Genomic DNA, 11,662 nt, shown 5'->3' on the forward strand with positions numbered 1-11,662 from the left:
AAGTGTGGTACATATACACAATGGAATACTATTCCACTGTAAAAAGGAAGGAAATTTTACTTTTTGGGACAGCAGGGATGGGCCTGGAAGTTATTACGCTAAGTGAAATAAGCCAGTCAGAGTAAGACAAATACCATATGACCTCACTTTTATGTGGAATCTAATGAATTAAACTGATGATCAAAATAGAAACAGAGACATACATACATGGAACAGACTGACAGCTGTCAGAGGGAAGGAGGTTGGGAGATTGGATGAGAAGGTGAAGGCATTTTAAAAGCACTATATATCTATAACATATGTATAACATTTATATATTATATTTTTTTGTATATTTATATTTACATATATGATATATAATACATATATACATACATAAAACACAGACACAGACATTGTGGTGATAGAGGAAAAGGAGGGGCGTATGTGGAGGTGGGCAAAGGGGGGATTAATGGGGACAAAAGAGACTTTGCTTTGGGCAGTGGGTGCATGATGCAGTGTGCAGATGATGTTTCATTGAGCTGTACACTTGAAACTTGTATGGTTTTGTGAACCAATATCACCTCAATAAATTCAGTTTAAAAAAAACCAAGGCCATCCAAAAGATGGATTGCTATGAACCATTTCAACAGTTAACCTGTGGTCTGGAAAGACAGCAAATGTCAAATATTAACAACTGATGAGTCTAAATGAAGTTGTATGGGTGCTCACTGACAACGTTTCTGTAGGTTTACAATGTAAAAATAAAGCTGACATGGTTTCAAAAACTAAAAAATGTTTTTGTGAAATGCAAGTTAATAGGCTTACACAGACCTATCTCTAGCTCATGAGAACTCTGTACTCCCTGTTAAAGGTAACAAATGTAACACCCTTTTTCACAGGGAAATAATACAGATTAATTTATCTAACTACCCAGTGCCTGTTTCAATCACACTAAATTTAATTTTAACTATATGTAACATAAAAGATTTACCAAGAAAATATTTTTTAATGTCAATATTTCCTTTACATTTTGTTCTAAAGGTAAAGAAAATCCTGACTTGCTTAGATTTTGAACATTTTAGGAGAAAATAACTTTTATACATGAAACACACAAATTATCTGGGAAGAGTTCCCCGGTATGGGTGGAGACTAGTCCCTACAGGCGGTGATAGCATTTGGGGAATCCCTGAGTCTTGATTCTCCTCAGGGCTCAGACCTAGACTTGCTGGGTTATATGCTATTATTTGAAAATCTAACATGGGTAATAAATTCATTCAGTAACTTGAACGCAAACAAAAAAATTAATGAAAAGCTTACACATTTAAAAAACATAGAAACTATGATTAACTACAGGATAGCCAATTTTAGACAGACAGGAGGACTTCAGCAACCCTCCTTTACGCTACTATTGAATGAGGTGATTAAAGATAGTGCGTTGTCAATTTCTGCTTGAACCCCAGTTATGCACTATGAGGCACAGAGCTGGAATTATCAAGAATTGTCGAAAATTTGTCTCCGTTTAAAACTTTTTAAATGCTCACATTCATTCCTGTCACCTAGAGTCAAAGTCAAATTTTCTGTGTATAAAAAAAAAAAATCCAGGGAGATAGATCACAGGGATGTACTACCCCTTGTACAGACCAAAATCATAATCAAATCTTGCCATCCTGCTTCCAAGGCTCTGGCTTTTAAATACTAAATATTTTTTACTCTACCTCCACCTAAGAGTCCCGCCTGCCCTAGAAACCACCAAATCCCATGAAATCCCACCCACACCAGCCACGCAAAGGTCCACAGAAGCTGCCTGCATAGTCCCTGTTCCAACTCTGCAGTCTTCCTTAATTTCCTGGGATTCCGTAAAGCCCCAAACACCTCTTTCCCACTTCTGCCATTTTCCTTCGCTCAGGACCGCCCCTCCCCACCTGGCTATTTGGTTGGCCCGCGCCCTCGTCGTGCGTCATTCAGCCGCGCCACCCGGAAGCCGTGATCGCCCCCATCGTTCTTATTGCCGGTGGCTCTAAGGTGAGGGCTGGGTTTGGGTATCGCTGGGTGGCGGCGTCCTCGAGTTGGAAGGGGAAGAAGGTGGGTCCCCTCCCTCCCCAATCGTCAGCCGGACATGCCGACTCCCAACGTGTAGAAGGTGCATGAGGCCACACTGAGTGGTCAACGTAGTCTTCTCCTTTCCCATTCCTCAGGAGCTCATCATGGCGACGCCCCCTAAACGGCGAGCGCTGGATGCCACCGGGGAGAAAGTGCTGCGCTACGAGGCCTTCATCTCTGACGTGCTACAGCGAGACCTGCAGTGAGTGACAGCGCGGGAGGAGGGGCGTAAGGAACGTGTCACGTGGTGAGCGGGGCGGTAGGAGTCAGGGTCTAGCTTTCTGATTGGTGAGTAAGGCGTTCGGATCCCGGCCTTACGGACCGTTACAGAGGAAAGGAGGGCGAAGGTCGGGGTGCAACTTAATAGTCGTGGCATCTAATACGTAAAGGTGTGTCGGCGCCTGCGTAGCCTTGGAAGGTTAAGAACTAGAGTTTCCAGGCTGGAGTTCTCAGGAACGAAACCTGTTTTGGCTATTTAGCCATCCGTGTGAACACACTGTACCTCGCCTCAACTTTCTGTGTCTTGGTTGGAGCTTCTTTCTAGGGTGGGAATAGGATATTCTCATTGGAGGGAGGCATTGGGAGTAGTATACGAATAATTATGATGCTAACATATATGGAGTTTACTGTGTGGCAGGTACTATTCTAAGTACTTTATAGTAAACATTCATTTAATTCGGCTAATGACTCCATGAGGTTATACTTGTCATCCTATCTTGTAAATGGGGAAATTGAATCCCAAAAATGTTACATACTTAACAAAGTCACATAGCTATTAGTAAGAGCCTGGATTCAAACCCCAGCAGTCCGACTGAGTTCAAATCTTAACTTCTGCCTTAAAACCCCTCTTTCTGGCACAGTGACTTTGGGGGTCTCAGAGTCATGCTATGAGGTATTCCAAGAAGGACGGCTTCCTGTTGGTTGTCATTTTACTGTTGTCTTATCATGTCCCATCAGAAAGGTACTGGACCACCGTGACAAGGTATATGAGCAGCTGTCCAAATACCTTCAATTGAGAAATGTCATTGAGCATCTCCAGGTAAAGATGCCAGGGCTGGGTGTCTTCTCTGTGTGTGTGGGGGGGGTGCATGGGAGGAGATACCCCAAACCAAAACCTGTCACCTGACCTAAAAGTTGACCACTAACCCCTACTTCTTTTTCCCTGGCCCCACAGGAAGCTAAGCACTCAGAGTTATGTATGCAGGTGGATTTGGGCTGTAACTTCTTCGTTGACACAGTGGTGTGAGTGTCTGTGCACCCCTCCAAGTCCACAGCGTTCAACTTTCCCCTTCCTTCATTCAACAGATATCTTTTTGAGTGTTTTCTATGTACCAGCCACTGTGCTAGGTGCTGGAGATGTGACAGTGAATGAAATAGGACAGAGTTCCTGCCTTCCTGAGCTTCAACTTGGGGAAAGCAGGGGAGGGGAGTAAAAAAAAATCTTAAATAAACTTATGGTATTTTAAACAGGGATAAGAACTTGCCCCACTTCCTCTAACCACTGTCTCCCTAGCCCAGACACTTCACGGATCTACGTGGCACTTGGATATGGTTTTTTCCTGGAGTTGACACTGGCAGAAGCTCTCAAGTTTATTGATCGTAAGAGCAATCTCCTCACAGAGTAAGTCTATTCCATGAGGATAGTGTCTAAAAACACCACCATTTGCAACACTCCTCTCCTTTTCTCCATGAGTTCCTGGGATACTTAGGGATCCATCTCTCTTTCTCCTCAGGGATGGGGCTGAGGAAAGTGAGTATGCAAATCTCAGCCCCAAGTGAAGTACATACTAAGCACTCAATGATGGTCTTTGTATTTTTGTTTTATTTTTTATTTTTAGCAAAGGAGAGAGAGAGAGAAAGGGAAAGACAGGAAGGGGAGAAATGAGAGGCATCAACTTGTAGTTGCAACACTTTAGTTGTTCATTGATTTCTTTCTCATATGTGCCTTGATGGGTTGGGGGGGGTGCTTCAACTGAGCCAGTGACCCCCTGCTCAAGCCAGCTACCCTGGACTCAAGTCAGTGACCCTGGGCCTCAAGTCAACAACCATGGGGTCATGTCCATGATCCTCTGCTCAAGCCGGTGAGCTCATGTTCAAGCCAGGTGAGCCTGCACTCAAGCCAGTGACCTAAGAGTTTCGAATCTGGGTCCTCAGCATCCCAGGTCGATGTTCTGACCACTGGGCAACCACCTGGTCAAGCTGGTATTTGTATTTTTCATTCACACCAACATTTTATTGGGCTTCTGCTGTATGCCAGACTCTGCTTGATGCTGGGGAGGCAGCTGTGAACAAGGCATGGCCTTCTTGAAGGCTTACATTCTAGAAGAACTAGATTGTTACACATAACCATAATTTTGACCAGATCCATGGGGTCTCAGCCTATAAGTCACTAGCAATAAAACAAATTACCTCTGACTTCACCACCTGCTAATTTTTTCCTTTTGCTCGTTCAGTGTTCTCACCACACTGACCTTCACAGGCTTCTTTAAGCACCTCAGAATGATCCCACCTTGCCTGACCTGTGGTGGTGCAGTGGATAAAGCGTCGACCTGGAATGCTGAGGTCGCTGGTTCAAAACCCCAGGCTTACCTGGTCAAGGCACATATGGGAGTTGATGCTTCCTGCTCCTCCCTACCTTCTTTCTCTCTCTCTCTCCTCACTAAAATAAATAAAAAATTTTTAAAAAAAGAATGACCCCACCTTAGGGTGATTGCAGTGGCTGTTCTCTCTGCCTGCAGTACTCCCTCCCCGGGTACCTGCATGGCTCCTTTCCCCTCACTCAGGGTAAGTCTAGCTTTCATGTCAACCTCACCGAGGTCTTCTGTGACCTAACTTTAAAACTACAACCCCTGGCACTCCTGATTCCCTTTCCTTGTTCTACTTTTTTCTTTTTTCCCTAGTACTTATGACCTCCTTCCTAATGTGCAGCTTACTTCTTTCTAATGTTCATTGCCTTCTCCCATTGGGATATAATGTTTACAAAGGCAGATATTTTGTCTATACCCCAAGTAACTAGAATAGTACATAGCATATATAGTAGGCGCTCCGTGTTTGTTGAATGAATTTAAAAGTGTATGCTGGAAACAGGTTGAAGTAAGGATTGAACAGATCTCTGTTGGTGGTGATGGGGAGGTAATATGGGAAGAAAGTATAGGCTCTGGTTGCTTTTAAGGTTTTGTGCAGGGAAGGAAAATTGGGAGTTTAGATGAGAGGTTTGAAGTGTAACCAGGGAAGGGCCTCCCAGAGGAAGTGACATTTGAGCCACTTGGCTGAGTGGACAAGACAGAGGGCTGTCTGGGGAAGAGCATGCCTGGCAAGGGGACCTGTGTACCTACCACGTTAGAGAAGCCTGGAGAGGCGAGCGTGGCTCAGGTGGGAGTGGTGAGGGGACGCTGAGCAATATTCTTAGACTAACAGCACCTCACTGAAGTGAATACCACTCATCTAAAATTCCTTCTGGGTTATATTTATCTTTATTTCTATATTCATTTCTTCCAAAGTTGCCTCCCTTATGGTTTTAGTACTTCTCTTTTCAGACTTTTCCAGGGTTTCAGTGTTAGTGGACGAAAAGAGCCTCAGACCTGCTGAGATTTCTAAATCTTAGTGAGCAGACCAGTCAGTGAATAGTTTGGTTGAGGGGCCTACTTTCACAGGCCAATGAATTCTGAACTGGTAGTCATTTAGACCAAGACTATTTTTTTATTTTTATTTTTATTTATTTATTTATTTTATTAAATTTAATGCAGTGACATTGATAAATCAGGGTACATATGTTGAGAGAAAATATCTCTAGATTATTTTGACATTTGATTGTGCTGTATACCCCTCCCCTAAAGTTAAATTGTCTTCTGTCACCTTCTATCTGGTTTTCTTTGTGCCCCACCCCTCCCCTAACCCCTCTCTCCTTCTTCACCCCATCCCCCCTCCCCCAACCCCCCGCCCCTGTTGCCATCACATTCTTGTTCATGTCTCTGAGTCTCATTTTTATGTCCCTTCTATGTATGGATTCATTTTAGTTTTTTTTCTGATTTACTTATTTCACTCCGTATAATGTTGTCAAGGTCCATCCATGTTATAATAAATGATCCGATGTCATCATTTCTTATGGCTGAATAGTATTCCATAGTATATATGTACCAAAGCTTTTTAATCCGCTCGTCCTCTGACGGACACTTGGGTTGTTTCCAGATCTTCGCTATTGTGAACAATGCTGCCACAAACATGCGGGTGCATTTCTCCTTTTCGAGCCGTTCTATGGTGTCCTTGGGGTATATTCCTAAAAGTGGGATAGCTGGGTCAAAAGGCAGTTCGATTTTCAGTTTTTTGAGGAATCTCCATACTGTTTTCCACAGTGGCTGCACCAGTCTGCATTCCCACCAGCAGTGCAGGAGGGTTCCCTTTTCTCCACATCCTCGCCAGCACTTATTCTGTGTTGTTTTGTTGATAAGCGCCATTCTGACTGGTGTGAGGTGATATCTCATTGTGGTTTTAATTTGCATTTCTCTAATGATTAGTGATGTTGAGCATTTTTTCATATGCCTATTGGCCATCTGTATGTCCTCTTTGGAGAAGTGTCTATTCATCTCTTTTGCCCATTTTTGGATTGGGTTGTTTGTCTTCCTGGTGTTGAGTTTTACAAGTTCTTTATAAATTTTGGTTATTAACCCCTTATCAGACGTATTGTCAAATATGTTCTCCCATTGTGTAGTTTGTCTTTTTATTCTGTTCTTGTTGTCTTTAGCTGTGCAAAAGCTTTTTAGTTTGATATAGTCCCATTTGTTTATCCTGTCTTTTATTTCACTTCCCCGTGGAGATAAATCAGCAAATATATTGCTCCGAGAGATGTCGGAGAGCTTACTGCCTATGTTTTCTTCTAAGATGCTTATGGTTTCACGGCCTACATTCAAGTCTTTTATCCATTTTGAGTTTATTTTTGTGAGTGGTGTAAGCTTGTGATCTAGTTTCATTTTTTTGCAGGTAGCTGTCCAATTTTCCCAACACCATTTGTTAAAGAGGCTGTCTTTACTCCATTGTATTTCCTTACCTCCTTTGTCAAATATCAGTTGTCCATAGAACTGTGGGTTTATTTCTGGGTTCTCTGTTCTGTTCCATTGATCTATATGCCTGTTCTTATGCCAGTACCAGGCTGTTTTGAGTACAATGGCCTTGTAGTATAACTTGGTATCAGGAAGTGTGATACCTCCCACTTTATTCTTCTTTTTTAAGATTGCTGAGGCTATTCGTGTCCTCTTTTGGTTCCATATAAATTTTTGGAATATGTGTTCTATATCTTTGAAGTATGTCATTGGTATTTTAATTGGTATTGCATTGAATTTATAGATTGCTTTGGGTAATATAGACATTTTAATGATGTTTATTCTTCCTAACCATGAGCACGGTATATGCTTCCATTTGTTTGTATCTTCCTTGATTTCTTTTATCAATGTTTTGTAATTTTCCGAGTACAAGTCTTTAGTCTCCTTGGTTAAGTTTACTCCTAGGTACTTTATTTTTTTGGTTGTAATAGTGAAGGGGATTGTTTCCTTAATTTCTCTTTCTGACTGTTCATTGTTGGTGTATAAAAATGCTTCTGATTTCTGAGTATTGACTTTATATCCTGCCACTTTGCTGAACTTATTTATCAGGTCCAGTAGTTTTTTGACTGAGACTTTAGGGTTTTCTATATACAATATCATATCATCTGCAAATAATGATAGTTTTACTTCTTCTTTTCCAACTTGAACCAAGACTATTTTTTTATAACAAAGCTCTCCTTATTATATCACAGGATTCATGAGCCTTTCAAATATATTTTAATTTTTTGAGACTTGATGTCTTTCCCTAAAATGAGGTATTTAAGTTGTCACGCCTGCCCCTTTGTCTGGTCTTTTTGATATATTGGCATGGTCAGTTAGTGTGATGAGAAATGTAGTTCAATCTCTTATTACTTAAGTATAATCAGTAGGACTCCCTAGAAGCAGGAGTCTAGAAGATGAGGATTTAAGTCTGTGTAGCTCACTCTCCCCTTTAAAATGGTCACGGCAAACTTTAAACTTTATTTCAGGTAATTTTATATAGCTAAAATGGCCTATTGGTCCTTCCTGTTCTTAGTATATTTCTTTGTTTGAGGAGTGGGAGGATCAAGTCTCTTTGTGTATGCTTTCCTGATTGCACAGAGAAGTACACATTCACACCTATAAACGGACATGTCATTGTAGAAGGAACAGAATAACCATACGATTGTTAACACTGCCTTACCTATTAAAGCAATAGCAATAAATTAAATGTATCCCTTTTGTGTTACAACTAGCATTTGGTGACTTTTATATTTTTCTCCTTTTTAAATGTTGAACTGATAGCCTTTCATAGACTAAGCTAGTACCATTAAGTAATTTTGTTTTCTTCTTTGACGTCCAAATTGTCCCTGATCAAGGGATCAAGCTGATCAAGTTCATTCCTCCGTTCTTCGATCACTACCCTAGATATTCTTGAAAGCATTCTTGCTTTCTGGCAACAACACCATCCTCTACTTATTTCTTGTGCATAGATTCAACTGTCTTTTGTAGACTTCAGGTTCCTTTAAGTGGACTAGTTCATTCCCTTATTGTTTCAACATACATTGGGTGCTTACTATGTGCCGCACACTGTTTTGGTACCTGGGGATACAGTGGGGAATAAAGCAAACCAAATCTCTGCCAAATCTTACGCAGTTCATATTCTAGTCAGGGGAGACATACCAAAAGCATGTAAATGATGTAGTGTGTTACACGTTGACAGTGCTACAGAGAACAGCAAGGAATACAAATAAGCAAAATTACTATTGCAGTTTTAAATAGAATGCTTAATTGGATGTGGGGTGTGAGAGAAGGAGGAGTCCAGGTTTCTGGCTGAACAACTGGAAGGATGGAGTTGCTGTTATCTGCGATGGAGAAGATGGGGAAGGAGCGTATTTGGAGGCAAATATCAGGAGTTCAGTTTAGGATCTGTTGAGTGTGAGATGCTTGTTAAACAGTGAAGTTGAGTTTTTGATGTAGTTAAAACTCCCAAGGCTGGAGTTCAGGAGAGAGGTCTGAACTGAAAATATAAATTTGGGAGATATTGGTATATAAATAGGTTTGCACTCTTTCTTTCTAATTTATCATCCTATGTTGTTGTCTTCTCCTTTCTTACAGTATTTAGTTTCCCTAAAACTGACTCCTACATTTACAGAGAGCTTACCACAATAAAATCCACAATCCTTATCACAATATCAATATCCTGCATGACCTAGCCCCTTCCTACTTCTTGGACCTTATACCAATTTTCTTCCATCTTAACTTTCACTTAACTTTCTTTCTTTTTTTTTTTTTTTGTATTTTTCTGAAGCTGGAAACGGGGAGAGACAGTCAGACAGACTCCCGCATGCGCCCGATCGGGATCCACCCGGCACGCCCACCAGGGGCGATGCTCTGCCCACCAGGGGGCGATGCTCTGCCCCTCCGGGGCGTCGCTCTGCCGCGACCAGAGCCACTCTAGCGCCTGGGGCAGAGGCCAAGGAGCCATCCCCAGCACCTGGGCCATCTTTGCTCCAATGGAGCCTTGGCTGCGGGAGGGGAAGAGAGAGACAGAGAGGAAGGGGGGGGGGTGGAGAAGCAAATGGGCGCTTCTCCTATGTGCCCTGTCCGGGAATCGAACCCGGGTCCCCCATACGCCAGGCCGACACTCTACCGCTGAGCCAACCAGCCAGGGCCCACTTAACTTTCTAATACTCTGGCCTGACTGCTCCTCAGAAAGCTCTTTCCTATCTCTTGGCCTTTTTGTGGAAAAGACCTTCCTACTGTTTAACTCTTACTCGTTCATCATTCTTCAGAAAAGCCTCCCTTGACCCTTTATTTCAATAAAGGATTCTTTTGGGTGAGACTGATCCCAGTTGGCTTATATAAGGAATCTACTGGTTTATATAACTCAACATTCCAGGGCCAGAGTGGCTTCAGGCAATTCCAGCTTCCTAGTTGCTTATGCCTTTCTGAGTCCTCTCTTACCAGCCCTTTGGTAAGTCCTGTTGACTCGACCTTCAGAATATATCCCAAATCCAATGATTTCTCATCACCTCAGCTGCTGCTGCTGTGGTCTAAGTCTCTGTCTCTCACCTGTTCTACTGTAGTAGCTTCCTTACTGGACTTACTGCTTCTATACCAACTCTCCTTATCCCCTATCAATTCCCCAACAGCAGCCAGATGGATCCTCTAAAACCCTAGTCCAGAGGCCGGTAAACTCATTAGTCAACAGAGCCAAATATCAACAGTACAACAATTGAAGTTTCTTTTGAGAGCCAAATTTTTTTAAACTGAAACTATATAGGTAGTTACATTCCTTATCGAGGTAGCACCCACATGTGGTATTTTGTGGAAGAGCCACACTCAAGGGGCCAAAGAGCCACATGTGGCTTGTGAGCCGTGGTTTGCTGACCAGGGTCCTAGTCAGTTCACATCCCTGCTGTGACCACAACCTGGTTCTTGTCCCACTTACAGTAAAAGCCAGTGTTCTTACCTTGACCTTGACCTTGTAGGTTTTACATGATCTGTCTCCACTGCTTACCTCTCTGACCGCACCTTCTACAATCTACCTTTGCTTATTCTTCTCCAGCCACACTGGCCTCTCTGCTGTGCCTCAGACATGCCAGGTACATCCCCACTTCAATGCCTTTGCATTTGCTGCCCCTGGTGTCTGAAACACTGATCTTCCATATATCCAGATGATTCACTTCTTCATTTTAAGTCTTTACTCAAATGCTTCTGAGTGAAGTTATCACTAAACACTCTACTTAAAATTGCAGTCCCCACTCCTGTACTCCTTATCCTCTTATCATCTAAATTTTTTCACCATACTTAGAGCCCTCTGACATACTCCATATATTTTATTTCATCATTTGTTGCTCTCAGTGAGAATTTGAGCTTCACGAGGCTGCAGTTTTTGTTTGTCTTTCTGCTGTCTCCCCAGTACCTAAAACCACCTGGTATAGAGTAGGGATTCAGTAAACGTCTTTGAATTAGTGCAGTCCAGATGGTGGCCAGGCATCTCTGCACAGGAGCAGGTCAGATAGTGGGATGTCCTACCACCTGTCGTGTGGAAATCATCCAGGACATAGATAGTTCTTGAAGTGATGAGGAAGCCTTGCCCTCATTGTCATGGGGCCCACTTCACCTTTTCTTGTTTATTTTCTCCAGGCTCAGCGACAGCCTCACCAAGGACTCCATGAATATCAAGGCCCATATCCACATGTTGCTAGAGGTGAGAGCTGCTCACCGCACTCCCAGACTCTGTCTCCAAATGCATTTGGGGTGGTGACCTGTGGAAGGGAGAGAGCCAGAGACTGGAAGGCCCATCTGTCTCTCTAAATTGGAGCCAAGCTGGAGCCGGGTGGCTCTGAGGGAGGGAAGGGCAGAGCAAGCCTGGGGCAGGGCCTGGACCTAGTCTCTGTTCAGTCTCTTCTATCTTCTTTTTCAGGGGCTTAGAGAACTACAAGGCCTCCAGAATATCCCAGAGGAGTCTCACCATTGACTTCTTCCCCCCTCTCCAGACATTAAAAAGCTTGAATGCC

The 11,662-nt window shown here is 42.8% G+C and overlaps 1 protein-coding gene across 2 annotated transcripts; it reads left to right on the top strand.

The window, feature by feature from the left end:
• Positions 1–1,941: 1,941 nt before the first annotated feature.
• Positions 1,942–11,662, top strand: UXT (ubiquitously expressed prefoldin like chaperone). Of its 2 annotated transcripts, none has more exons than XM_066356404.1 (7): positions 1,942–2,064; positions 2,178–2,284; positions 3,040–3,121; positions 3,257–3,324; positions 3,596–3,703; positions 11,289–11,352; positions 11,569–11,662. In XM_066356404.1, the coding sequence occupies exons 2-7, from the start codon at positions 2,187–2,189 to the stop codon at positions 11,620–11,622; spliced, it is 474 nt and encodes a 157-aa protein (XP_066212501.1). In that variant the 5' UTR covers positions 1,942–2,064; positions 2,178–2,186; the 3' UTR covers positions 11,623–11,662. The 2 variants fall into 2 exon arrangements, with proteins under 2 accessions (XP_066212501.1, XP_066212500.1); XM_066356403.1 differs by having other exon boundaries at positions 1,953–2,004.

Source organism: Saccopteryx leptura, chromosome X (genome assembly GCF_036850995.1).
Source record: "Saccopteryx leptura isolate mSacLep1 chromosome X, mSacLep1_pri_phased_curated, whole genome shotgun sequence".
Classification (NCBI taxonomy): Eukaryota; Metazoa; Chordata; class Mammalia; order Chiroptera; family Emballonuridae; genus Saccopteryx; species Saccopteryx leptura.

Coding starts and splice junctions, on each gene's coding strand:
- UXT (XM_066356404.1), top strand. CDS start 2,187: ATGGCGACGCCCCCTAAACGGCGAGCGCTGGATGCCACCGGGGAGAAA. Junction 3,325..3,595: donor TTCTTCGTTGACACAGTGGT/GTGAGTGTCTGT, acceptor CTGTCTCCCTAG/CCCAGACACTTCACGGATCT. Junction 3,704..11,288: donor AAGAGCAATCTCCTCACAGA/GTAAGTCTATTC, acceptor TATTTTCTCCAG/GCTCAGCGACAGCCTCACCA.